Source organism: Peromyscus eremicus, chromosome 19 (assembly GCF_949786415.1).
Source record: "Peromyscus eremicus chromosome 19, PerEre_H2_v1, whole genome shotgun sequence".
NCBI lineage: Eukaryota > Metazoa > Chordata > Mammalia > Rodentia > Cricetidae > Peromyscus > Peromyscus eremicus.
The window spans coordinates 45948557-45975067 of NC_081435.1; the positions used below are offsets into that span (position 1 = coordinate 45948557).

General features: G+C 42.0%; 1 protein-coding gene across 1 annotated transcript in view; it reads right to left on the minus strand.

Moving 5' to 3' along the window:
* The window catches only part of Fbn2 (fibrillin 2), a 216533-nt gene that overhangs the window by 42215 nt on the left and 147807 nt on the right, over nt 1–26511 (minus strand). The window contains exons 26-42 of the mRNA XM_059246115.1: nt 25031–25159; nt 24103–24228; nt 22292–22417; nt 21752–21874; nt 21473–21598; nt 20564–20689; nt 18136–18258; nt 15809–15931; nt 14021–14146; nt 10640–10762; nt 9708–9830; nt 6799–6960; nt 6030–6098; nt 5317–5442; nt 4142–4267; nt 3211–3363; nt 159–227 (exon numbers count right to left, since the gene is read on the minus strand). Of these exons, the coding sequence (XP_059102098.1) occupies nt 159–227; nt 3211–3363; nt 4142–4267; nt 5317–5442; nt 6030–6098; nt 6799–6960; nt 9708–9830; nt 10640–10762; nt 14021–14146; nt 15809–15931; nt 18136–18258; nt 20564–20689; nt 21473–21598; nt 21752–21874; nt 22292–22417; nt 24103–24228; nt 25031–25159 (2079 nt within the window). The remainder of the gene's footprint in view (nt 1–158; nt 228–3210; nt 3364–4141; nt 4268–5316; nt 5443–6029; nt 6099–6798; nt 6961–9707; nt 9831–10639; nt 10763–14020; nt 14147–15808; nt 15932–18135; nt 18259–20563; nt 20690–21472; nt 21599–21751; nt 21875–22291; nt 22418–24102; nt 24229–25030; nt 25160–26511) is intronic.

The window sequence follows — 26511 nt, forward strand, 5'->3', positions numbered from 1 at the left end:
AATTAATTAATTAACTATTCACATTAGCCTGGAATCCAGATTATTAGATTTTGTGTTACTGTTACATTGTGAGACACTTGTGTACAAACTGTGACATATAAATGTATATGTTTACATGTGTATGTGTGCATTCACAAATATAATGGGAAAAAACTCACCAACGGCTTTCCCTGTGTGGATGTCAAAGGTAAATCCAGGAATATTTCCACATATAGTTTTAAAGTCAGCTTTAAAACAGAAACAAAGGCAGGCACTCTTAACATTCTCAGACACATTCAAGTTAACTTTACACCATAATTTTCATACCATGATTATACCATAATTTATACCATCATTTTCAGCAAAAAGAGCATTTTCATAATATTCACAACCAGTCTTTTAAATTGTAATTGTATACATTTGATAATAATGTCTGCTTCTGCAAACGATCTGGGCATCCTCTATCATTGCCATCTCTGTCATCAACTTTTTATTGATCTGATAGCAGAAGAAGGTAAGCAAAGTACTAAAGAAGACAAAATTTCTTTGGCAATTAAATTATTTCCCCCTTGTGATACAAAGAGTGTTAATAATGGTTCAATTTGGGCTTCTTAGGTGGTTCAGCTGTGGAAGCTCTCATGGAGTAAGCCTGACACCTGAGCTGGATCCCTGGAGTTCTCATCCAAGTGTGAGGAGAGAAACAACTTCACAAAGCTGTCCTCTGACCTACACACACACACAAACACACACACACACACACACACACACACACACTAATTATAATTAGAAATTTGAAATTGTAACAAAAATATCCAATTTATAAAGATTGAGAAACTGAATTTAAAGAGGCCACGATTGCACAAGGCACAGATGTGCAGAGAGGTTTTGCAGTGGAGACACGGGCTAAAGGTGGCCCAAGAGTGAGGCCCGAGTTTTGTTTCATTTGTTTGTTTTACGGTCTACCTGTTGGAAAGTGAAATTTGAGAAATAAAATAGAGACTACAAGGGCTCTTTCCTATACCTCACCAAATCAACAGAAACATCAAGAAACATCGATTTGTTAGAGCAAAGTGTTTTGGATGGTGGTCATGACACAAGTGTGTATGACTAAGACTGTAGTGGTAAAATGCATATGGCGCGAGACTCTCAGTGACATCAGTGTGAGGATTTTGTAGTTTTCTTCCATCAGTAAACACAGAGTTTTCAATTCATTGTTTTCTAATAGCTTGGTCACCTTCAGATATGTATCTTTACTTATCTCTCTCTCTCATCCATCCATTCATCGATCCATCCACCTACCTATCATCCATCTATCTATCTATCCATCCATCCATCTACCTATCTACTCACCCACCCATCCACCCACCTATCCATCTAATCTATCTACCTACCTACCTACCTATCATCTATCTAACTTCCTAACTACCTACTTACCTACCCACCCACCCATTTATCTGTCTTCCTATCTGTCTCTAGCTGTCGTCACTCATCTTAGTTCATCAGAAAGCATGACACCCACAGGGAGTAGCCCCTACCACTGTAGATTATCCCATTTTCCAGAAAAGGCATCATTAGGGAGTGACGGTAAAGCCTCTGCTTGGGTCACACAAGTGACAGGACTTTGATATACACATAGATCTGTCTCCAAAATGTCTTCTCAGAGAAAATGACATTTATTTTCTTAAACCAGCAATCTTCAACTTTTACTTTTGGAGCTTTATAATGGAAACCGGTGAGAAATGTCTTCACATCATCTTACGGAGCATAGCCGGAGTAAGGGAAGGCTAGACGAACCCACCTGAAAGCCGTTGCGATATGGGTCGGAGACGCCCCTGCCCAGCTCACCCTTTGAACACTTGGCCTCTGGCTCTTTAACCGAGGTTGCAGTGTTTGAGGCTTATGGAGCATTTAGCAGCTGGGCATGCCTGGTGGAATCAGTCTGGAAGGGTTGGTCTTTAAAGGTCACATCTGCTTCTGCCTCCTGCCTGCATCCTCTGCCTCCTGGTCTACCCTCGGTGAACAAGCTGGGACCTCAAGCTCCCGCTACCCTGGACCAAACTGCTCCACTCAAATTTCCCTGCCGTGATGGGTCCTGACTTTTGGAACACAAGAGACAAAATACATCTGTTGTCCCCGAGACGGGTCCGTCAGGTGTTCGTGATGTGATGAGGAAAGTGACACACTGCTGGATTTGAGTCCCTGAAAAAAGGCCCCTGTACCACCTGCCCCCACCTCCTCCCTGAATTCATTTTAGCATCCTCTTAAGTGAAATGTTTGAATGCGTGCTGAGTCAGTATTTGGTAACAAATGCACAACCTGCCTCCTATTGGTTCTCCCAGGTCAGCTTTCAGGATCTGTAACTATGAAAAATTTTTATTCTCTAGGCCTCCTAGGGTCTAGACGAAGAGTAATTTAAAGACAAATGGTTGCTATTCTTGTCTCTGTGAGGTTTTTTTTTTTTTTTTTTCTTTTCAATGGAATTTGTGCTTGTGAAAAATCCTTCCATGAAAGGCTGGAGACATGTTCTTTTGGGTCCCATTCCCAGCATGCACGTGGCACATCACAACCATCTATAATTCCCAATTCCTGGAGATTCGGTGCCCTCCTCTGGCCTCTGCAGGCACCAGGCACAGAAACACACAAAGGAAAACATCCGTACACATACAATAATAAAATAATTTAAGATGTATTGTCCTGTAAAAGTTCCTTCTGTGTTGTGGGAGGAGCTACATAAGGAACACATTAACAAGCTGGTTTCTGCAGTCTTTTCATGAAATTCTTTTTTATCATATTTTTCAAGCAATGTTTCTTCAGCAAATACTTTTTAAAACATATTTTTCAAGGTGTAATTTAAACAATTATTACTGAAGTTGCTAGCTTTTAAGTTACATTACCGAAATATTATACCTTCCATGTTGAACCCAGTGACAAACAGTAGTTGCTCAATAAATTCACTTGATGAATAAATAAATGGCCAGTCTTATTTGATGATGGTTGCATGTAGACCAATGCTATAAATTCTAGCAATGGTGCTCACCTCCTTTTGAGATTTGGAGCTTATGCGGCATATGTCTCAAGAGTTGGTGTTTGGCTCAGGTCATTTGGAAAACGAAGTCATAGCATGCATGTTTTGGGGATCTCTCTGGAACTGAACCCCTCCGGCTACAGTCACACATGCTGTGGCTGTGTGTCAGACAAAGCCTTGAGCAGAGCATGAGCTGTGTTACCTACCTGTTCCTGGCGTTGGGCACGGCTCACAAGGTTTGTTCCAGGCTTTGCCGACGTTGTATGTACAGCAGCACATCCTCTTGGTCACGTTAAAAGGTAACTCGTTTTCACAAGTGGTCCCATTATAGCTTCGGTAGCAAAAGCTTTTCCTCATGTCTACATGGAGAGAAATGGGTCAGCTGGGCATCGGGAGCAGTGAGACCAGTGTGCTTGGTCAGCTGACTTTCCTGAGGTGATACAACTCTGGAAAAGGTCTGCCATGTTCAGCTGTCTTAACTCTCTGAACTGCTCCATCGTTTCCAGATGGACAGCCCCTGCTTTTAGGCAAGGTGTTTATGGGCAAATGAGCATGAATTCTTCTTCTACTAAACTATTCATTTAATTAACAACATTAATTTAATTGAAAAATTAAATAATTAAGTATTGAAATTTAAATATCCCCTTATCTATACAAAGTGTATTTTATATACATGGAGAATCAAAATTACCTAAGATCTGTAACTCCAATGCCCCCCCCCCTTTTTTTTTTTTTTTTTTTTTTTTTTTGGTTTTTCGAGACAGGGTTTCTCTGTGTAGCTTTGAGCCTTTCCTGGAACTCACTTGGTAGCCCAGGCTGGCCTCGAACTCACAGAGATCCGCCTGGCTCTGCCTCCCAAGTGCTGGGATTAAAGGCGTGCGCCACCACCGCCCGGCCCCCCTTTTTTTTTAAACCTCAGATTTACAGACTATGTAACCATGTGGTGGAAGATTAAAAGCTTGAGGGAAGCAGCAGTTCATAGGACTCTGACACACTTCCTCACTCATAACGATTCCCCATTCATTAAATTTGGTTTCCGGAGGCTCTGAACAGTAATTCTGAGAACAGAGGTGTCCTGGCTGCAATGCCAGCAACCTGGACTCCGGCAGTGAGTGCATCTTGGTGATGGCTACTGACCCATGCAGTTGTGCCCGCCGTTGACTTGCATGTACTCGGGTGGGCAGATGCAAGTGTAATTCCCCAGGGTGTTGTAGCAGGTGCCAGGTCCACACACGCCGGGGTGGGCAAAACATTCGTCAATATCTAGAGGAGGCGAGAATGTCCAGGAGTTAGGTTGGCTCTATGAGTGTATAGAGAGTATAGTTTACGGAACAGACCACAGTTCCGTGTTTATAAGATTCAGGAATAAAAAATACCCCCAAAGGATGTGTTTACATTTACACCACACAAGAACATATTCCTTAAAAACAAAACAAAAAAACAATGAAAGATAAAAAGCTCCCAATCCTAAAAATTATGAACTATAAGAAAAACAATTGCCTCATGCCTATATACATTTGGGGAAATTCACATTCTTCAAGAGGAATTTCTTCAAAGTCTACTTTTTCCTATGACATTCAAATTAAATTTTAACAGCAGCTTTAAACTGAGTGTAGGCTATGTGATCCTCCTTTCTAATTAGAAGTCCCCTCAAAGGTTCTCAATGGAGGATAAGTCACATTTCAGATGCCTTTGGCTAGTAAGTTCAAAACTAAAGGCTGTAATAGAATAAATAATGTTTCATTCATAATGTTCAGTTTTAGAAACAGTCCCTCATCCGGCACACAAACACTGAAGTTATACTGTTAGCCAGAACTTGAAGCAATAAAGACAAGGATGGACCTTGCCTCCAGAGGCAAGACGGTCCCCTAAAAATAAAATTATAACTGCCATGTGATAAAGGGGAGGGAGAAAGAATCCATACAACATTTCGACGTCTTTATATTATATCCAACATTCAGAAATTAACGACCAATATTGATTTGCAGTCACGTTTAAGTTTACAGGTTCCTACTTGAATTGATTGTCAACATTTACATGTAACTAACTTCATATTCAAAATTCCATTTTCAATTTATTCTTAACCAATCATCTTACTCTTTTTTTTTTTTTTTTTTTTTTTTTTTTTTTTTTTTTTTTTTTTTTTTTTTTAGTAAATCATTGCAGAGGAACTGCAAACTGAGCTCATCACTATACAAAGGGACAGCATTGTTATAAAAGGTGAAAGCTATCAGTCTCAACAGAGCCCGACGGTAGGATGAAGGGCCATGAGAGGCAACACTGTGGCAGGGAATAACACCAGTTTCCCTCACCTTCACAGATGCGGGTCTCCTCACTGAGGTAGTAGCCCTGTGGGCACTCACACTGGAAACTCCCGAAAGTGTTGATACAGTTTCCGCCCTGGCAGAGCCCCGGCAACTCCTGACATTCGTCAATGTCTACAAGAGGAGGCAGTTCATTAACAACAAACATCACGACCAAAGAGTCAGTCTTTGCAGCTTTCAAACATGACGGCTCGTATGCACCACAGACATCTGTGCACCTAAAGGGAGGCCCGTAAGTGCTGCGTTTCTTCTGACTGAGAATCTCTTGCCTTTGTTGCTGTTTGCTGAGGAGAGTAATGGAAGCAAGCTGCGTGTAATTTGTTGGGGACAATGTAACACAAAGTTTCTCTGCATAACAACTGTACGCCAGATGCGGACAATGGATGGCTACTCCTCAGTTAAATTGTTGCATGCGGATGGCTACTTTTCAGTTAAATTGTTGCATGCGGATGGCTACTTCTCAGTTAAATTGTTGCATGCGGATGGCTACTTCTCAGTTAAATTGTTGCTTAAGATGCGGTCAACGGATGGCTACTTCTCAGTTAAATTGTTGCTTCACATGTGTGTGACAGACTGTCTACCTGCAATTCCACTCTAGAATCCTTGCTGGCACGGTTTCACACTGACTTTTGTACCGGCTTCCCTCTAAACTAAGCCATTAACCTTATTAAAAACAACATGACAACGAGGGATGAACTCACCCTCTAAGATGATCGTGATGGGGTTCGGTCTAAAGCCTTCACCTCCAGGACACAGGGTATAATATTCAGCTGGGGGTGGGGGGAGGAAAACAAAGTTTGATTCTTGGATCGCAGTGGTAAAAACAATCAGCAAATGCTCAGCAACTGCCAAACTCAAATCCTCAGGGGATGACCACGTGTCCTTTCAAATGCATGTACAATAATGTATATCACATTTTACTCCCAAATATCATTACTTCATCAATGACAATGCAGTGGGATAACAAAAACCTTTTTTTTGTTTTTATTTTAAAGAAAACACTTCCTTTTAGATAATTCATATCACAAATGACTTGGCAAGTCAATAAAAAACGTCAGGAGTCTATGGCACAAAGGCTTGGGTTTTGTGCATATCAGAACACATGTTTCCATTTAAAGTGCCCTGTGACTGACTTCAGGATACACTCCACCTATGGACTTGAACTAACAACCTCCAAGAAGACCCGGGAGTGGCCTTCATGTGTGATACCATGGAGAATCGACATTATCACCATTCAGATTGGATTGTGGTTAAAATGATTTTTTTTTTTTTTGAGAACATAATGAAAAAAATAGGAAGAAAGGAACTGAAATTCCTTTTCTATAAAACACTCTTGGCAGATTTCAGCAGAACCACTGACAACAGTCCAAAGCCCCCCCCTCCCCGCCCCCCTTCCAAGAATACAATAGCAATTTGTTTCCATCCTGGACTAGCAATGTTCCATTCCTCTTCTTCCGGCTCCATACTTACTGCTATTTACAGGGGGACATGTCTCGCAGGGGTTTCCCCAGGCCTTCCCCAGGGAGCAGCAGCAGGAGGAGCGACTGACGCCCACCCCGATCTCCGTGTTGCAGGACAGACTCCCATCTCCTCGGGGACCAAACTTCAAGTAACAGTTGCCCACGCGGTTGTCTGCAGAACAACAGAAGAGCTTAAAGAGGTCCTTGCTATGGAGAGAACCGCTCAGGAAGGCATTTGAAAGACTGAGTTCAAGATTTTGCACACTGATGTGGGGGGCACATCCCAACCCCCTGCACAACACACTCTTTTGCTTTTAAACTTCTCAAAAGATGGAGTCAACCACAAGACATGATGACAGATGGTGGTCACTAGAAACCATAGACTGTTTTCCATATATCCAGGGAATAAACAACACAGTGAGGCATTCCTTATTTGGGGGTACTCTGGACATTTCAAATAATGTGAACATAATAAGACTGGGTATAACTAATCTGTATCTTGAGTTTGTAAAGACGTGGAAACATACCTAGGAGAAGTTAACTAAGCTTGTGACATGTTAACAATCTCATTCTGCTCCTTTCACCTGCATCCCCCAATGGCTTTACTTCAGTCTTCACAGCAACATTCGCAGACTGTCAAAAGGTTGTCAAACTAGACTCTTCAGCCAAAGGTTCCAGTGACTGGGAAGACTGTCTCGTCTCTATAGTTACCATCTTGAACCACAGCTTTAAACAGTATTTTCTTTTTCCCTCGAGTGATCTCAAGTTCAGAATTCTCTCTTACCTTTCTTCTAAGTTCTAAACCTTTCTGCTTATTTTTTCTCAAGTATTATCAGTTATTTCCAAGTTAACACTTCCAAAAATTAAACTGGATACTCTTCATTCCCCATACAGATCTGTTCTACTTGTCCTTGAGTCTTAGGGGTTTTCAGTCGAGGAAGTTTCCACCTTTCTCAGCTGTCCAGCCTTGCTGCCACTTCTGGTATCTTTTTTTTTTAATAACTACATATTATTCACCACTTACATATTCTCCTTGATGATGATGTCTCTGCTAAACTCTTGTTTTAAAAAATTATACTAGACCTTTGTTTTGCTTTCTCTTACATTTAATTTTTGTGTGTTTGGGTTTTTGAGTTTAAGCCACTTAAGAAGGACAGCCTCAACTCAAATGAACTGTTTCCCAGGGCTCCCCTTAAACTCCCTGTGTATTCCAGGCTGCCACTGCAGACTGCCATTGCCTTCTGAATATAATTAAAGAAGGACATCACTGTTTCCAGCTGCCGAATCTGTTCTTTGAGGAGGAGGACATATTTAAGGGTGTGGACCTTGACTGGTGTCTTATTGAGTTTCTTTTGGCTTTGGAGACAAGTTCTCTTTGGTATGCCCAGACACACCTATCAAACATCCAGGATTCCCAGTTCCTCTGTTTCCCAATGCAAGCCTAAGCCAAAGAAGGAAGATTAAATTACACATTCATTACATATATGGAGGAAATATAGTTAATTTGACCTATTTCTAGCTCGCTCTGAAGGCCTGTTTCCTAGGCTACACAAGAGGGACTCGTTCCTTATCCTTCCACGTCTGGTATCTTACTCTCATTCCTTTTTCACACCAGCAACAACAAGGCTTGACAACTTTATTTTCAAAATGTATCTAGCAACTGACGTCACTGATGCCTTTCCCCCTTGGTCTGAATTCCAGACACCAGCACCTTCTTTAACCTAGACTACTACAATGGCCTCTTAACTCTTCTCTTAGCTTCGATCCTCGGCCCAGGTCCAGTCTGTTTTGGCCTTTGGCCAAAGTAATCCTTCCAAAGAACTGCTTTAGGCCAGGCCACCCCTAAGAGGTCTCATCCTAACCAGAGTATTCTGAAAGTCTTTATGAGTCCACAAAGTACCTTTCACTTGCGTCTGCATACAGTACAACCATCTGGCTGCTTCTCACTGCTACACTGCGATATTTTCATTTGTTTCTGATGCCAAATCTTGGGTGCAGAGAACTGAGTTAGCCCATGGTCCCTCCCTTGCTAGCTCTGAATTCATTTGGCACCCCTTCCTTCCTCTTCCCCCCTTTTACCTTTACACTTCCTTCCTGTCTTTCTTGTCCTACTTGACTGTTCAAATTCCCTGCTAATAGCTTTTGCATGTGTTCTCATAAAACAGTTTTAATGCACTAATTTAAAACTTAAATAAATGACTTTTTGTCATGCAAAACACTGACTTTTAACGTTTAATTGCACTTGCTTTGTGGAGAAACTGCGTATGAGTTCTATGATATCCAAATGCTTATATTTCTCGTTGATCTGTTTTAAGATATGGCTTTATTCTACAGCGCAGGCAAGACTCCAATGTGCAATCCTCCTGCCTCAGCTTCCTGAGAGTTTGGATTGCATTAAAAAAATCTGTACAGTTTGTTAAACTGGTTTCTAAATCTGTGTCACCACAAGTAATGTAATGAACATCTTATGTGTATAAATACATCTACGAAAGAGTCAGTACGTCAACATCTTTGGCATATAAAATCAGTATAGAAATTTATGGTTCATAGATCCTTCAGAAGTAAAGAACACTGTCCTTTATTATCTGCATTCAATGGTTCCTCTTTAATGTTTTAAAATAATTTTTAATGAAGTTTATAGAAAATAAAAAACTATCTATACTGAAAAAAATTATTGCTTATTTTAGTAAGGATTTAGTCCTTGCTAACTCAAATATCTACTACCCGCTTGCTTGGTTTTGTACTCCAAATTGTCCTTCAGATTATAAACTTAGAATCATCTAGAGTTTCTCTTAAGTGAACAGGCTGTTTTTCTTTAAATGAATTTTATCAAATACATATTACAGTTAATTGTCAAGAGAATTTAAACATTCAACTTTGCCTAGATGATTCTATATATTTCATTTATCTTTCACTTACCAACACAACCCACGCCAGTGGGGTTCAGCTGAAAGTCAGGTGGGCAGTTACACTCATAGCGACCAGGCGTGTTCACACATAGGCCGTTGACACAGTTTATGGGATCTGCACACTCATCAATATCTATGAACATGTAAGATGCCAATGTTACTATCTTTACTTCTACATACGAAGTGCTATTCTAAAAAATTGGGTGGACTTTTTCCCCAAGTTATTAAAGATTGTTGCAGAAGACTCAGCAAAATGAAAATAAAAGATTCAATATAAACAAAACAGATCTGTAATGGTGAGGGTTTTATATGTGTATGTGTGTATATGTGCATGTGTGCATGTGTGTGTGTGTGTGTGTGTGTATTTTTTTTTAGGGTGTAGGGGGAGATAATAGGGTTATAATTCATAGTCCTGACCGGTCTGAAATTTACTATGTAGACCAGAAAGGCCTGGAACTCATAGAAAATGATATTTTCAACAATGCCATTTAATATCCTAATATATATGCAATAATCAAATTTTGCAATTCTGAGGAAGAAAAATTACCTGCTTAAGAAAAACCGAGAATCCAGTGAGAAGCGCCACAGGCTCAGAATTGCTATCCAGCCTGTGTAGAGGTTCACCGTAGGCTTTGGGTCTGGTTAATTTTGTTATATGATGGTTTTTATTTGCAAGATTTGTTTATAATACATTTTGTTAAAAATTAAGAAAAAATGAAATATATGTAGAAATTCACATGTTCACACGTATATGAATACTTACTAGTTTTGTATTAAATAATGAAGTTGTTTATCTAAATGCAAATAAATTCCATAGTAGAAAGTAAATGTACCAGAATGTACTTTTTCTTTTTTGCAAACATGCACAGCCTAATGTTTATGTAGTTAGCATAGAACATTAATGTCAAGCAATGAGAACACAGTTGCCCTGACTCACAATACCTGTGCAGTTTCCTCCTGTTCTGTCCAGCTCATAACCATCATCACAGATACAGTGAAACATCCCAGGCAAATTGTTGCAGGTTCCAAAGACACAAATGTTTTGGAAAGAGCATTCATCAATATCTGAGGACATGAAAAATAAGGTCACCTCTTGTTGACAAAGATATTTAAAGTTTTTAACATGTAACAATGAATTTTTCTAAATTCTAAGATATTTATCAGCAGTAACTTTTTTTTTTTAAACTTCATCTTTGGCTAGATAAACAGTCCAAATGGTAAGTTAGATATGCTTATCTACAGGATAAGATATAAAACAAATCCTATTTTGGTTCAATGAGTGTCTTATACCTTTTCCTCTTTCTGCAGTACTAGGAATATGACATAGAGACTCATGCATGCGAGGCAAGGGCTTTACCACTGAGCTACACCCTAGACCCAAATGTCTAATATTGTAACTGTTTTGGATTACAATATACTCTAATAGGAAGTGTCAGCTTAGGCAGCGTAAGTAGAATACAAAAATTCAATGCAAATTCGTCAAATTAGTGAAATTTTAAAAAGCAAAAACAAATGAAATATTCTACCTAATTCATACAAACATTATGTAGTTTGTAATTGGCATACTGAAATATAAAATGATATAACACTATATATTAAATATATTGGTAAAAAGTCTTTTTTTTTTTTTTTTTTTGGTTTTTCGAGACAAGGTTTCTCTGTGTAGTTTTGCGCCTTTCCTGGAACTCCCTCTATAGTCCAGGCTGGCCTCGAACTCACAGAGATCGTCCTGCCTCTGCCTTCCTGGTGCTGGGATTAAAGGCGTGCGCCACCACCGCCTGGCTATTAGTCAAAAGTCTTTAACACTTAATTTTAGTTCATTTTATAATGTGACCTATTACCATGAAATCACTTATAAACATGTATAGTGTTCCTTATACCATGAAATAACAGGATCCATACCCATAAATTTATATGTATTTTGCTAAGATATAGGTACTAACAGAGCTGAAGGGGTGGCTCAGTAGTTCAGAGTGCATACTGCTCTTCCAGAGGACCTGAGTTTGATTCCTCGTAGCCACATTCAACGGCTTACAACCATCTGCAAATCCAGCTTCAGGAACTTGATACCCTCTTCTGGGCTCCATGAGCACTCACATTCACACGTACACATACCACCTTATTCCACAACACACATGCCCATGTAAAATCTTAAAAAAAATATTTCTACTAAAATCAGAAACTCAGTTTATAAAACCATCTCCTGAGGCTGCAGTCAAAGGGCAATAAATACAAAGTAGTCACACTTTACAAGTGCAAACAAGGCACAAAAGTTGCAGAAATAATGTATTTGTACCCACAAAAAGAAGGTGGACTCTTTAATATGTAAATTGTCCAGTACTGTGAGAATGAAGCCCACATGCAACATTTAGGTTAGACTAGAAAAGTCATTCTTTTTTAAGGAAACAATTCTTTAAAAATGATTCTTAAGCCGGGCGGTGGTGGTGCACGCCTTTAATCCCAGCACTCGGGAGGCAGAGCCAGGAGGATCTCTGTGAGTTCGAGGCCAGCCTGGGCTACCAAGTGAGTTCCAGGAAAGGCGCAAAACTACACAGAGAAACCCTGTCTCGAAAAACCAAAAAAAAAAAAAAAAAAAAAGATTCTTAAAAATTACACTTATTTATTTATTTATTTAGTGTGTGTGTGTGCACGCGTGCGTGCGCACATGTACATGTGTATATCATGGCTTGCATGTGGATGGGAGAGGGTGATTTGTGGATATTAGTCCTCTTCTTCCACCATGTGGGTCCCAGGGATAGACCTCATGTCATCAGGCTTGGTGGCAAGCACCTTCCCTTGCTGAGTCATTGTGGCAGGCTCCGTAGATAAGTCATTTCAAACACTATCTTGAAACAGTTGTATCTTAAATTTAAGAGGGTCTCCTGGCCATTTAAAATAGTTACACTCATTTGTTTTTAATTATCTTAGGTCTAAGGAGCTGTTCAAATTGTGTTAAATGTTCAGCTAATATTCAAATGTGTCTTGCCTTTGTTGGGACACGCTAAGGAAAGAGAGGAAAAATTTCTTCATGTAGGTTGCGGATAAAATGTTGGTAGTCTGCCAATGGAGAGAGAATGGCATCATCTTTGCGAGCACACATGCCACTCTTAAATGAACTACCAAAAGCTTCCCATTTATACTAACGCAGCAGCTTGTGTAAGACGGGGTGAAAACACAGCCTTTATACTATTGGTGCTCAACAATTCTAATGACATAGAATGCATTGCTAACAGATCAAAAAAGAATGTCGTCTTCCCCTAGGGCCTTCATCGACCACCACGCACAGATCGATCCACACTGCAGACTAGCTACTCAGACATGACCGTCTCTCAGGCACAACTTCTCTCTTAAGGTCTATTTTCTGATGGTGGGGCGGGGTGAGGTTTGGCCATGAGTCTCCCCAGTACAATTTGTTTGGGTCTGGTTGATATTGTTGTGTTTGTTTGTCTGTGCTGGTACTCGACATTTCTTTCACACTACAGTAGGGAAAGGGACTGAGATTTGTTTCATTTTATCATCTTTGCCTGAGATTTAGCGGGGGAGGGGGGGAGAAGGAAGAGGAGGAGCCAGAGTTGGAGTTGAGGGGGTCACTTTTTTTAAAAAAAAATTTGTAGGGTTTCTATGAATGGCAAATTTGGTTGAAGTTCCATGGTCTCACAACAAAACTAAATTCTTTTCATTCTTCAAACATATTGTATTTCCTATAGCATGTTGATGGTCCAAACTACGTGTACGTGTACCATGAATTGAATCTCTAACTTGAGAGAAAATCAATTCCCCCCCACCCAGACAGATAGCATACCAGACACAAAGACCCATTTTTAGGAGAGAGATGATGTATTTTCCCCCCTCTTGAGCAGAGGTGAACAAGTCCTTGGTGGACTTAGGAGGCTTTTAGTCTTAGACATATACACCGCAGACTTAAACAGGAAAGGAAATACCAGAAACAAGTTGCTTTGACTTTACTAAGGGTAATAAATACAGATGGCTGAGGCGGGCAATAGATCACCATTTAAAAACTGAAGAGGTGTGTCACATGTCATTCATTTAGTGACACGAAAGGGGAAAAAATGGTTTTAAAAAAAGGGAATAAGCCAAATTTCCAACTATTGGATCTTAGCCAGAAATATTTCATAGGAGATGAAAGCCAGCCTTCCTCATTATTCATTCCACACAATAATCCATGCTCAAATGAGCGGCTTTTATATGTGCAGCATGCACTGTGGATTCTGCTCCCAGGTGGAGCCCGTTCCAGCCTTTTCCGTGGTTTCATTTGCTGTAGCTGATCCAACTTGAAAATGAACTGGCAGCCTGGCGACCCACCTTGGCAGGATCTGCTGTCGGAGGCTGGGGTGAAGCCCATTTCACACTCGCAGCGGTAAGCTCCCGGCACGTTCAGGCACTGGCCGTTCTCACAAAGGTTTATGTTCTCCGCACACTCGTCCACGTCTGGAGGGTAAAAAGACACCTCCGTTATGTTTCAAATTTCACGACACACTTATGTCCTTGCTCGAAAATGAAATCGGTTTTAGTGGCTGGAGTTGGTGTTCATTAATAGGAAGCAACGATTAATCCCATTCACTAGAGTTAGGGTCTGAAGCCTGAGATGGAAGCTCCCTAACTTATACCTCAACACTCAGCTATAATATAGATTGATGGGGTTTCTCTTAGTTCTCCTTAATATCCATCAATGAATTAGTATCAAAGCAGTATTAGTAGATATGACCAAGAGCTCTGGAATTACGTGCATTCATTTGAAAGCACAGCAATGCACTTCCCTGTTTCCCTAGCTGAGGCTTCTTGAAGGAAGACACCATGGAAACAAAGCTTCCTCCTTACTACTAAAGTCTCACCAAAATTACACAGACAGACACTTCCCAACGACCTTCAAGGTGGTTTACTTAATTCTATAAAGCAGAAAAGGGGAGGAGGGCAGATGTCAGCATGCCCTGAGCCAGGTGCTGCGGCAGTTACCAGGCACGAGGTTTCCATCGAGTTCACTAGAAAGATCTGGGCTGAGAGCGGCCAAAAGAGCTGCCAAGGTCCCACTGAGCCCCACTGTGATTGCAGATGTGTTTTTCTGCACGTCTTTCTTTGACACGACATCACAGACCAAGTCCGGGAAATATAGAATAGCCAAGACTCTAAAGAGAGGGAGTCTAAGTCTGCACTTTGTGTGAATAATTACAGACTTAGTCTTACGAGTTTAAAGTGTGAATGAACATCAGCTGAGAGACACCTCGCTTGTAAAGTGAAAGTGGTTTTCTTGCCCAAAAGGATGATCTAGTCTTGCACGTGGGTGTAATGAGACAAGGGGTCATCCTTGAGCCCCGGGGAGCAGCACGAGTGGAATAGCAACCGGCGTGTCCTGACTCTTAGTGATGCTCTTAGTGATGCTGACTCTTAGTGATGCTGACTCTTAGTGATGCTGACTCTTAGTGATACTGACTCTTTTAGTGATGCTGACTCTTTTAGTGATGCTGACTCTTAGTGATGCTGACTCTAAGTGGCGCTTTCCTAAGTTCTTTGCTTCTGTCATTCCATTTAATCCTTTTGAAACTGTGAGGAAAGCTAGTAAAACTCTGAGGAAGATAATAAGCACCTCTGGTGATGCAACTTAGAAAGAGATACTATGCATCCCATCTTCAAGAACTGAGAAGTTCTGTCACATCATCTACTTAGTGATTAAAAAAAAAAAAAAAGTGCTGCTGTGGTCACTATGCCTATTCTAAAATGAGAAGAGCTGAGGCCAGCCAGGCTACTCATGTACTTAGGTTTATAGTAGAGTAGGCAGCATATACACTGTGAACCCAGGTGCCTTATCCAAAGCCCACATTTTCCTGATCAGTACTTCATAAAGTAGTAAGAGATAACGGTAGTCATTTACAGGACAGGAAAAGATATATGTCATTACTTTAAAACACCAGCCAATATTCTGGAAGCATTTTCAGGCTTCTGTGTTTAGTGGATGAAAGGGTGTGTGCTCACTCATAAGTCAAGTAGAAGCACAGAGAGAATCATTTCAGTTTTTGTAGTTTTCTGAAAACAAGGAAAGCGTATGTGGTGTCCTGAGATGGACCTATCAGAGTACCCCTCAAATCTGTCACTCACCTGAGCAAGTGAAGCCGTCCCCTGTGAAACCCTCCGAGCAGGCACATCGGTAGGAGCCAGGGGTGTTGACACACTGAGCGTTTATGCTGCACTGGTGGGTTCCGTTGGAGCATTCATCCAGATCTGCGTGACGAGTGAGCACAAGAAAGAAGATGACAGACGGAGATGGGACATTCTAATGCATGGGGAGGTTGTGACTTGTCAAAATCACGAGGCAGCCCAAACTGACTTTGTTTTGGTTTATCTGGAAGGACACTGCTCTATATCCCCAAGATTTTAGTTTCATAATCCAAAATGCTCATGTCATAACCGTGGCCCCAGCTACCAATTCAAGAATTGTGTGAAGTATTCATAAAACAAAGGAAAACAAGAGTCAGATTCACTCTGATCTCCACCTCTGGTGGCTCTTTCTACTGGTTCTCTTATCACGGTAAGAGGCTCTGTTTGGGAGGTAGCACCGATCTCCACAAGAGAGAAGCAGCATAGGGTTCTAAATTTATTTTATAAGAAGGGAAGAGAAACGCGTTTCTTGATCTCCTGGAATTAACAGCCTATTGGAAAGGATGGGTGTCAAACACAGAAAAGAAATAATTACGTATTTTGCTATGAACTATGGAAAATGTTGCAGATATAACCTAGTTGGAAATGCAGGGTTCAAGGCAGATCCCATCGAAGAGGTAACTTTTAATCAACTCCAGACCTCCTCTTGCAAGGATGAAGGAGCAGAACTTCACTGAGTAGAAGGACGGAGGGTGTTTCTCAGAGAGAGCAGCACAGACAGGACCGCCGGAGAGGAAACCTACAGAATGTGGCATTAAAGGCAGGTGGAGCGGCACCACGGCACCTGGGGGCCAGGGCAGTGGAAGGTGAAGCCAGAAATGCCGCAGAGACTTGTAAACCATGGAGAGGAAGCTGGGGTTGTTCCTAAATGTAAAGAGGTCACTGTCAATTGTGAGAAGAGGCTGAAGATTTCTAGTACTGCTAGCTGAAGTGAATAAGTTGCAGGAGGGTCAGGGAGTGAATATGGGGGAGGGAAAAAGAGAAAGGAAGAGAGAGAGGGGTCAGAAGCGGGGAAAGAAGGAGAGGGGCGAAACTGAGAGGGAAGAGGGCAGGAGGATGGGAGAGGTGGAAGAGAGGGGACAGGGGTGGCAGGAGGAGAGAGGGAGGGAAGGAAATGACTGAGAATGATGGACCGCTGGCGACTGATCTCATCCCGGGGCAGGCAGTCTTGTGACGGTCGGCCAGACCGACAGACGGACATGAAGCCGCACATAAAATGGAAACTGAGAGAAAACCAGAAGGCACATGGGACAAGAACGATGGGAATGAGGAGGCCAGGCCTGCCTGTCAGGCCGTGAGATGGACGCTGGTGGGCATGGCTGGCCTGGAAACAGGCCTGCAGTCGACCTGAGGAAGCTGACACAGGCAAAGTCATTTGGAAACTATGATTACGTACATTCAGTAATTGGCTTTAAATATTTGACAAGTATGAAACATTTGGCCGGATAGGCAAGCCTTACTTAAATTAATTTACACTGTTGGTAAGAGATAGTAAAGGTTTTTTTTTTTTTATTTAATCCCTACTAGGGGTCTATAAGCTTTAATGAGACGTCATCATGGGAATCTCAGATGGTTTTTCTTCTTCTTCTATTTTAAATTTGACCTGAGTAATTCTTACCAGCTGGAAATAGTCTTTATTGTCACAGCATGGACATATTAAACAGCTTTATGAATGACACCCAGAGTATAATCCAGTCCCCTGCCTCAGGGCTATATAATATTATTAGGCTTTGGCTCAAGAGGAACTCAGGGAAAAAGATTTCTCCAGTCTCTTTTTCAAGTTAGACTTCTTGGAATTCAACAAAACACTCAGCTTTGCCTGTGAGGACAATGCTAACACTAAGAGCCGTCCACTTACTCCCGTCTTGAGGCCATGTGAAAACCCCCTTTGTTCCACCGTTTATTTCCCTGGCTTTCAAATCGCACTGATTACTCTAGGAAAAGACTGGGAAAACACATTAGCCGTTTTTTCATGTTACAGCTGTTTAGATCACTGGCTGCACATCAAATAATTTTTTTTACTGAGCAACATGCATGGAAAGGCAGATGCCAGAGCATCCTGTTGTAATTTGACCATTTATATTAAAGCTAAGGAAACACTCAGGCAGGAATTATCCCTGCGACCAAAGACAGCTTTGATTTACGAGAGAGTAAATAAAAAGTGAAGAGGATGTTCCCGCTGGAGTATGGCGGTGAACACGTGTGCAAGGAAGGGCCGTGAGGAACGCTGGCCCTCCGAGAAGGGTCTTCCTTGTTTGGGAACTCACCAATGCACTTGATGCCTTTCCCCACCCAGCCTTCTCGGCAGCTGCATTTGAAGCTTCCGGGGACATTCAGACACGAGGCGTGCATGTCACAGTTGTGGGCCCCGATTTCACACTCATCCACATCTGAGAAACCAAAGTTAGAAAGGAAAAGATAAAGCCCGAGCTGATTAAGTCTACTTCCAAGTGTGTTCCTGAGAAGACGACAATTTAGGATGAACACGGGGCTTTCGAGAGAAAGCACTAACACCGCTTTCGTCTTTCATTCATTTCTCACTCCGGTAAGATGTAAAACTTCATGATCGTGACCCAACAAGCCCTTCTCTCTACAAGAACTTGCTGGCCACTTCCTGCTGGAACGAGACAGTGCAGCTGTTGTCCCCTGCGGACATGAGTGGCAGCCCCCACATGCTGCAAAGGCCCAGACAAAACTCTGTGGGAAGGATATGGAGACACACATTTCAAGAGAGATTTTTGAGAAGGACTGTGCTGTTCCTTCCAATTACTATTTATCACATACTTTTCATGAAGGTAAGAATGAGCTTGACATAAAAAAAAAAATCATCCTTCATTTTATGAGTCAATGCTCCAATGTAGTTCAGGGGTAAAAGGTTTGCTTGGCATCTGTAAGCACATAGGATTGACTTCCAGCACCCTCCTTCCCTCCACACACACTGCTACATATATATTTAGAGTTTCTGTAAACTGTCACTTACGTGTGCCCTTTTGCTTTTTATTTCTTATCTAGGAATATGTAAAGAATGTTCTCTTCCAAACATTCCTGGAAGGGGACCAGTGCTTACGAGTGTATGTTTATGTTCACAAATATTACACAGAGACACATATATGTGATCTATTCAGATATATACAGTCATGTGCAGCCTAATGACATTTTGGTCAATCGCGAACCACTGACAATGGTCCTATAAGCTGATAATGCCTAGACACACGGCTATGCTGGAATAGGTATGCTTTTTGATTTAGCATGCTGGTGAATTCATCTAAGGATGCATTTCTTGCGACGTATCCCTATTGCAAAGCAATACACAGCTGTGTGAATGTGTATATACATAACATATACACTTGTACTATGCACAACTATGTAGATTTGGTTTCCAAAACTTTCTAGACTATGATTCATCTGTTCTAGCAGCTCACTAACTTCAAGCTGCCACTGCTGAACTGACACTGTACACACGACTGGCTTCTATCACCTTTACTAGAGTAAAGTCCTGCCCTCATCCCTCATCCTCTCTGCCTTTTCCTGGATGGTCAGCTAAAGCGTTTCCTGCAGCCTGAGTGCCTCATTGCTGTCTTGAACAAAATGCCATACTGAAGCATTATTCTAATTAATCTTATCAATAAAAAACCAGGAGTCAAATATCGGGGTAAAAATCTGAAAGTTCAGAGCAGCAGGGGAGCAGCCACAGTCCCTTCATCCCTTTCCGGTTCCTCCAAACAAAAGGATTCAGATCCTCTCTCAGCCCCACCTTACTACTTCCTGTCTCCTCTTTCTACAGTCCTCCAAACCTCTATGGTTATCTAGTGGCTAGCTCTGCCCTCTAACTCTAAGCAAGCTTTATTTGTCAGAACACAATCAAAATATCACACAACACCATATGGGGACCTTAAAGTGAACATCAGGAGACAACTCCCCAGACCTTTATTATGGCGTTTCCTAGTCCTATCTGTATGCAAAGGGAGAAAAGTAAATAGCAAAAACAGGAGTTAGAAGATAAAGTATATGGGGTAAGCAAGAACAGTGAAGAGAGAGAAAGAGAGAGGTAATAGTGGGAGAGAGAGAGAAAAAAGAAGAAAGCATGGGGGTAAGACAGTAAAAGTCTAAATAGGACCTAAGAATGCATTACCAGTTTCACACTGAGAATCAAATGAAAACTTGGATGCTTTAGGACAATGGTTGTCAGCCTGTGGGCTGCACTCCCTTTTGTGGTAGGATGGCCCTTTCACGGGGGTCGCCTAAGACTATCGGAAAACGCAGCTACTGACATTACGATTCATAACAGTAGCAAAATTACAGGTATGAAGTAGCAACAAAAATAATTGTATGGTTGGGGGCCACGCAACACGAGGACCTGTATTAAAGGGTTGCAGCATTAGGGAGGTTGAGAACCACTGAAAAGTCACTGCTGTGACTTTTCCCTCTTTACGTGGGCCCTCCATCTGGGCTGTAATCAAGCTGAGCAACTGAACGATGTTACAGGATCCACCAGAAGCGGGGCAGACTTGGCCCACTCCTTCCTCCTTTCTGGGTGGCAAGGTACAGCTAAGAGTGAGTTACCCATCACACGGCAGTCACAGCCTGGTGGACCGGCCCTAGCATGCACGGGTCCGAGGATGGTGCATGCTGAAAGGATGTCAGCTTTTGAAACCCGTGAGGCCAAAGTCTAGCGGACATTGCGGGGAGTCCTACCTGTGCATCCCGTGGTCCCCTTCTTCACCGAATAGCCCAGCTGACAGTGGCAGATGAAAGAGCCTTTTGTGTTCTCACATTCCCCAAACATGCAGATGTTGGGATTCAAGTCACATTCATTCACATCTGGAAAATACATTTTTCTGGTTACTGTTGTTCATCGCCGTAATTTAAAAGCCGCCTTTTAAGCTGAATAGCATAGTACTGAAGTAAACAGATAAAACTTAAAATACAGCCTCCTTGAAAGATTCGTGCTGCAGGTAAGTACCTACCTGCCTTTAAGAACTTCTGAAATAATTCTTCTTTTTCATATTTTACAGTTCAGGCAAAATGGCTCAGATTTTCAAAGAAACAGTGAAAAAAAAAGTCTTCTTTCCGTGTGTATGTGTGTGTGTGTGTGTGTGTGTGTGTGTGTGTGTGTGTGTGTGTGTGTTCACATATGTATCAGACTCTCATTTGCTGGGGAGGGAGTGCTGTGGCATGCTGTCTTCTGGACATGACATGGTTATCGAATGCATGAACTCACAGCAGCCATGGTTACTCATACAAGATCAACCCAACTAAAATTGGACCACAGACATGGGAAGTGATTTCCAGGTCCTGGCCCCGACTGATGAGCAATGGTCAATGGAAAGTGACTGAGGGAGGGAAAACCATTCTTTTTGGAGGGTGTGGCCACTGGTAGGGTTCCTAAGCTCTTGTGGATGTCCCTACATCTGTGCATGTAAGGGTGGCACTAACTGGACTCAATGGGTGATAAAAAGAAACAAACCTGAAGCTGAGCGGGAAACACATATGAGGAGATATGGGAAGAAAGGAAGATGGAGGCAGACATTCTATTTCAATCAGTTATGATGGTCTCAATAATAGAGAACAATAAAAACATTATCACTTGTTCCTGATACCCACCGATGCATGTTTTCATGTCCATTGAAGCCATGAAGCCGTCGTAACAGAGGCAGCGATACTCCCCAGGAATGTTGGTGCACTGACCACCATCGCAGACATCAGGATGGTCTTCACATTCATCGATATCTGAGGACGCAAAGTTAATGGTCAGTGAGAGCAAGAACGTTTTTCATTGGTCTCAGATAAAATGTCTCCATTCAGCTCTACTTGACAAAGTCGGGAGCCACATTTATAACAGAAGAATCATAGCATGCATATATTTTTTTATCTTTTCTGTACCTGCACACGATCTCCCGTCTGGCATCAGTGCGTACCCCTCACTACAGCTGCATTCGTAGCTCCCTTCTGAATTGGTGCACTGGGTGTCGCAGCCTCCGTTCATTATCATACATTCATCGATATCTGCGCGGACATTACAAGCACATTAAACGCCAAATCGACATCCATATAAAGGAATGGTTACTGCATCTTCTTTTTAAACAGATAATAGATGACTAGCTTTGGATTTGTCTTTATACTGTTTGTACTGATTTAAGATTATACTATTGATCTCCCTTAATCCCTTTCACTTCCTTTTATATAGCATTCTGTTTAGTTCACTGTCTGAGGAGGAAAGACCCCAGAAATATAACAGCTATGAAGTTTGGAGCACTTTTTATGAAAAGACCAGTGAGTTTTCTGCAAAGTCAGCAAACCATCTGGCCCCTGCTTACATTCATTTATAGTACAAAGGACTCCCATAGGCTTTAGGATATAGCTGGTGCCAAAGCTTGATGACCTGAGAGACGGGGAGCGCAGACCTGTGCGGCCCACCCTTACCTGTACAGCCCTGGCGGTCTGGCGTGGCCTGGTATCCAGGATTGCAAGAGCACTGATAGGTTCCAATCATGTTCACACATTTGCCGTTTCTACAGAGATTGTCGCTCAAGGAGCACTCATTAATATCTAGAAAAGACAAACAGAATTATGCTTTACACCACAGCAAACTTAGAAGAGCCTTTAAGAGCAGGTTTCACCAAAGAGGTGTCGCCTGAGTGGGAAACAGGATAATCTGGAATGTTTGGTAAAAATGCTGGTCTCTATTCCCTTATTGCTGACACAACAACTTTCTGCTGTATTGGAAGCATTCCCTTCTCTGTCTATAGTTTCCAAAATGGAACTGCATGTTCTACTAGCCCTTGAAATGTGTATAATATGACTGAGCAATTTTATGTATTTAATTTTAATTACAATTAGATAGCCACATGTAGCTAGTCATTGCCATCACAAAGTACACAGACATATTGTATGCCATAAGTAAATCTCATTGTTATCTATTTTATGGGTTCACACTGGTGTACCCACATAATCTTCAAACGCTGTTCAGGTGTTGCCTACAGAACTTGGACTATCCTGAAGGAAGATGCCGGTTCCAGAGAATAGAGTCATGGCAGTTAAGACCCTCATATGTTTGTGTTCATCAAGCTGTTTATGTGCCTGGCTATGTGGATCTTCAGCCCGCCACTGTTAGTTTAAAACAATCTGGCCTTTACAAGATGGACAAATGCCTTAAAAAAAACTCATGCAAAAATATGTGGAATAAATCATAAAATCCCTAGAGAACACCCTGTGACAGCAGAGTGATCCATTTCCATATGCAAAATACTCATCAGAAGGAATATAAGTTAGACTCAGTGACCACTGGATATAACGAGAAATTATCTCAGACTCATACAACTATCTAGAAGAATATGCTACATAAATTTATGGTTATAGTCATTGAGTATACATATCACAAAACATTTATTTTATAATACATATTGCCCTTTTGAGGGGCCATTTTCTCAGCTGTAGGGTTGGTGAACTCTAAGCTGTGACAGATAGACTCAGGAGGAGGTTCCCAAATCACTATATTGCAGCATGTCCAGTCATGAATTCTTCAGTCCCCAGTGTAAAGTCATCTTGTGCACTGTTATCAAAATAAAAATATCTAAGAGTTTAAATTCACCCTGCTGAAAAATGTCTGTTTAATATATTGCTTAAGGTTCATTTCATGTACTGGCAGAGAAATCTATCTGGCTTATACATAAAGGTATGTGTGTTGGTGAGCTGTGCTCAAACAGTTCTGAGGAAAAGGTGTGCTGAGGAAGGTGCTTCCTGGCTAAGCCAGTGCAGGACAGCACATGTCCTAGACATGCTAACCCTGTGTGGATTTCAAGGGAATAGCTGGAGTGGGGAAATGCCTCCAGCACTCTGCTGTGACCTCTGCCATCCTTCTGGACTTGATGCTAGCGGAAGACCTTGAGGCATGAGGTGTCAAAGGAGCTCCACAGCCTTATGTGGGTGTGTTGACCTGGATGAGGTGTGGACTCTGACATACTAGGCGAATGGGTGTGTGGACACAAAAACAACCAGGAGGTGTCCTGTGCAGCTCACTCACCACCCTTCCTGGACAACAAAACCTATGGGCCTTGCATAGAGGTCTTTACATGGAAAGGAGCCCAGTGCCCAACATTCTAGAAACTAGATATGGGGAATTGGGATATCCAGGTTGACATGAGCCACAAAAGTCATACACATCCACTAGAACTGACTCTTGATCTTACCCATTGTGCTCACTGGATTTCTATACGAAGGGGAAAAAAACTCACCCACACAGTCCTCACGGGACGGGGACAGCTCATGCCCCAGGGGGCAGTCACACTGAAAGCTGCCCTCAGTGTTCACACAGGTACCACCCCTACAAAGGAGAGGGTTACGTTCACATTCGTCAATGTCTGAAAGGTAAAAACGTGAGATCCATTAAAGAACTCGGAGGAAAATACATTTGCACATACAGTACGGGAGAAGGGATAGTAGGAGGAAGGTGTGTGGCTCAAACATAAAGACAACATCCAGTTAGAAGTGGGATAAGTCTCACTTGTTATTTCAATATGAAAAGCATGAAACTTCTACTCTCAATACAGCAAACCACTGGAAAATTTTCATGTACAAAATAATCTAGTTCATAAGTTACCTATACAACATTTACTTTTATATCACCATAGACTAAGGGTTCATATGTTGTTGCCAGTCAATTGAGTGTTTATAGCCTGAATCTAAGATTCCTAAAAGATTGCAGCAAGGAGAGCCTAATCTGTGGCCTGTGGCTGCATGCAGCCCATGAGTGCAGACCAGCACATTATAGACAACAATGCTCTTTTGTAACGTGAAAAGGTTGTACCCATGAGAATGGCAACATCTTATGTGGTAAGTTCAATAAGTCACTCATATGAAATAGTGGCCTAAGTATTTTTCAGTTTCACAACTACAAGGCATAGCTCTCATGGGACTGGCAAGCCAGAACACAAATCAGGGGTCACCACAATGTTATCGATTAAAAAAAAAAATTGATCCTGGGTAGTCTGTGTGTTGCTTCCAGTTCAAGGAAGGGATTTTTGTCTGTCCCTGACAGCTCTCAGTCCTCAGCACACTTCCGGTCAAGGGTGCTGCCACAGCTCTGAAGCCAGGCGAGGTGCAGCAGACTGGCCTGCACTAGGCTGCTTTCCTAGACTGCCAGGAGGGTCTGGCCCAGCTTACCCATGCAATTCTTCATCATCATGAAGCCGCTCTCGTATCCCTCAAAGCACTCGCATTCGAAGCTGCCCGGGGTGTTGACACAGATGCCACTCCCGCAGAGGTCAGGGGAGATCCTGCACTCATCGATGTCTACTCCCCATGTCCAAGGAAAGAAAAATACAGAAGGAGATAAGAGAGTGCTGGAGGGACGCGGCTTTCCACGGGAGGGTGCTGCACTTTTGAGACTTGGGGAAACCAGGGCTGAGAGTAGGAAGAAATGTTCCGAGGCGATCGGGTGGAGGGGACGTCTCCTTCCTAAGGCACATTCCTTTTTCCAACTGCCAAAACTGTCATGGTCAACCGGCAGGTGGGGCCTGGGTGTCTTTGAGTTCTGAAATGTGGCCATCTCTTTGTGGCTTAGTTGTAGTAATGGAGAGTGGACCCAGCAACTCCTCTGTATGGTCCGAGTGGGGAGGCAGTGTGCTCACACGGGAGGAAGGCCCAGCAATGTGCAGAGACTGTTCATTCTGCTACCCCAGCCAAGGCAGCATGTGGACATGGAATGCTAACGCTGAGAGGGCTGGCTGGCTGGCTGGACACAGACAGGCAGCGTCCAAGGCAGACCCAGTACACCCCTCAAGTCAGAGTTTTCGGACACAGCTGGGTCGTGGAGTGAACCCACCATATGATCTGTGCTGCCCTTGGAAGACATGTGCTTACTTACCAAGTTTTAAAAAATAAAGAGAAACTATGTGTTGTGTTTTACCATGTTTTCTCTATCACAGTAATAATATCTGCTCTCTAGATTATTAATTTATTTATTAATAAAACTCTCCAAAAGTTCTTGAGAACTCCCTCAGACCTGTAATGCATTTTCAGTACCGAAGTCGGATCTATACCAAATATGTTTAAGAAAACATGAGCCATTAAAAAAAAGTCACAATGAATGAAATGTTTCTGCCACTATCTTATTTTAAAATATTTGTTAATGTATTGAGTCTCTGACAGTCCTGGAGTACTCTGCATAGACCAGGAACTCACAGAGATTTCCCCAGCCTCTGCCTGCCAACGGCTCATTGTGTGTTTTTTTTTTTTTTTTTTTTTTGATGAATTGAAGTTTGAAGTCTTTCTGTACGATCACTGGACAACTTCTGCATTTCTGGTCAAGCTTTTGTTATCAATTTGCACGCCACCAAACAGAAACATTTCTAACTTCATCTCTTTTCAATCTCATGGGGTTAAGAACGCTGCTTGCAGGGGTTGGGGATTTAGCTCAGTGGTAGAGCGCTTGCCTAGCAAGCGCAAGGCCCTGGGTTCGGTCCTCAGCTCAGAAAAAAAAACAATGCTGTTTCTACGGGAGGAAAGCAAGTCAAAACACGTCTATCATAAACAAAAACAATTATTAGAATATTCTTCAGGTTGAAATAACAGACACAAACTCTTAATGGCTATATTCTTTAGTCCTCATATATTTGGAAGATCATATTTTCACATCAAAACAA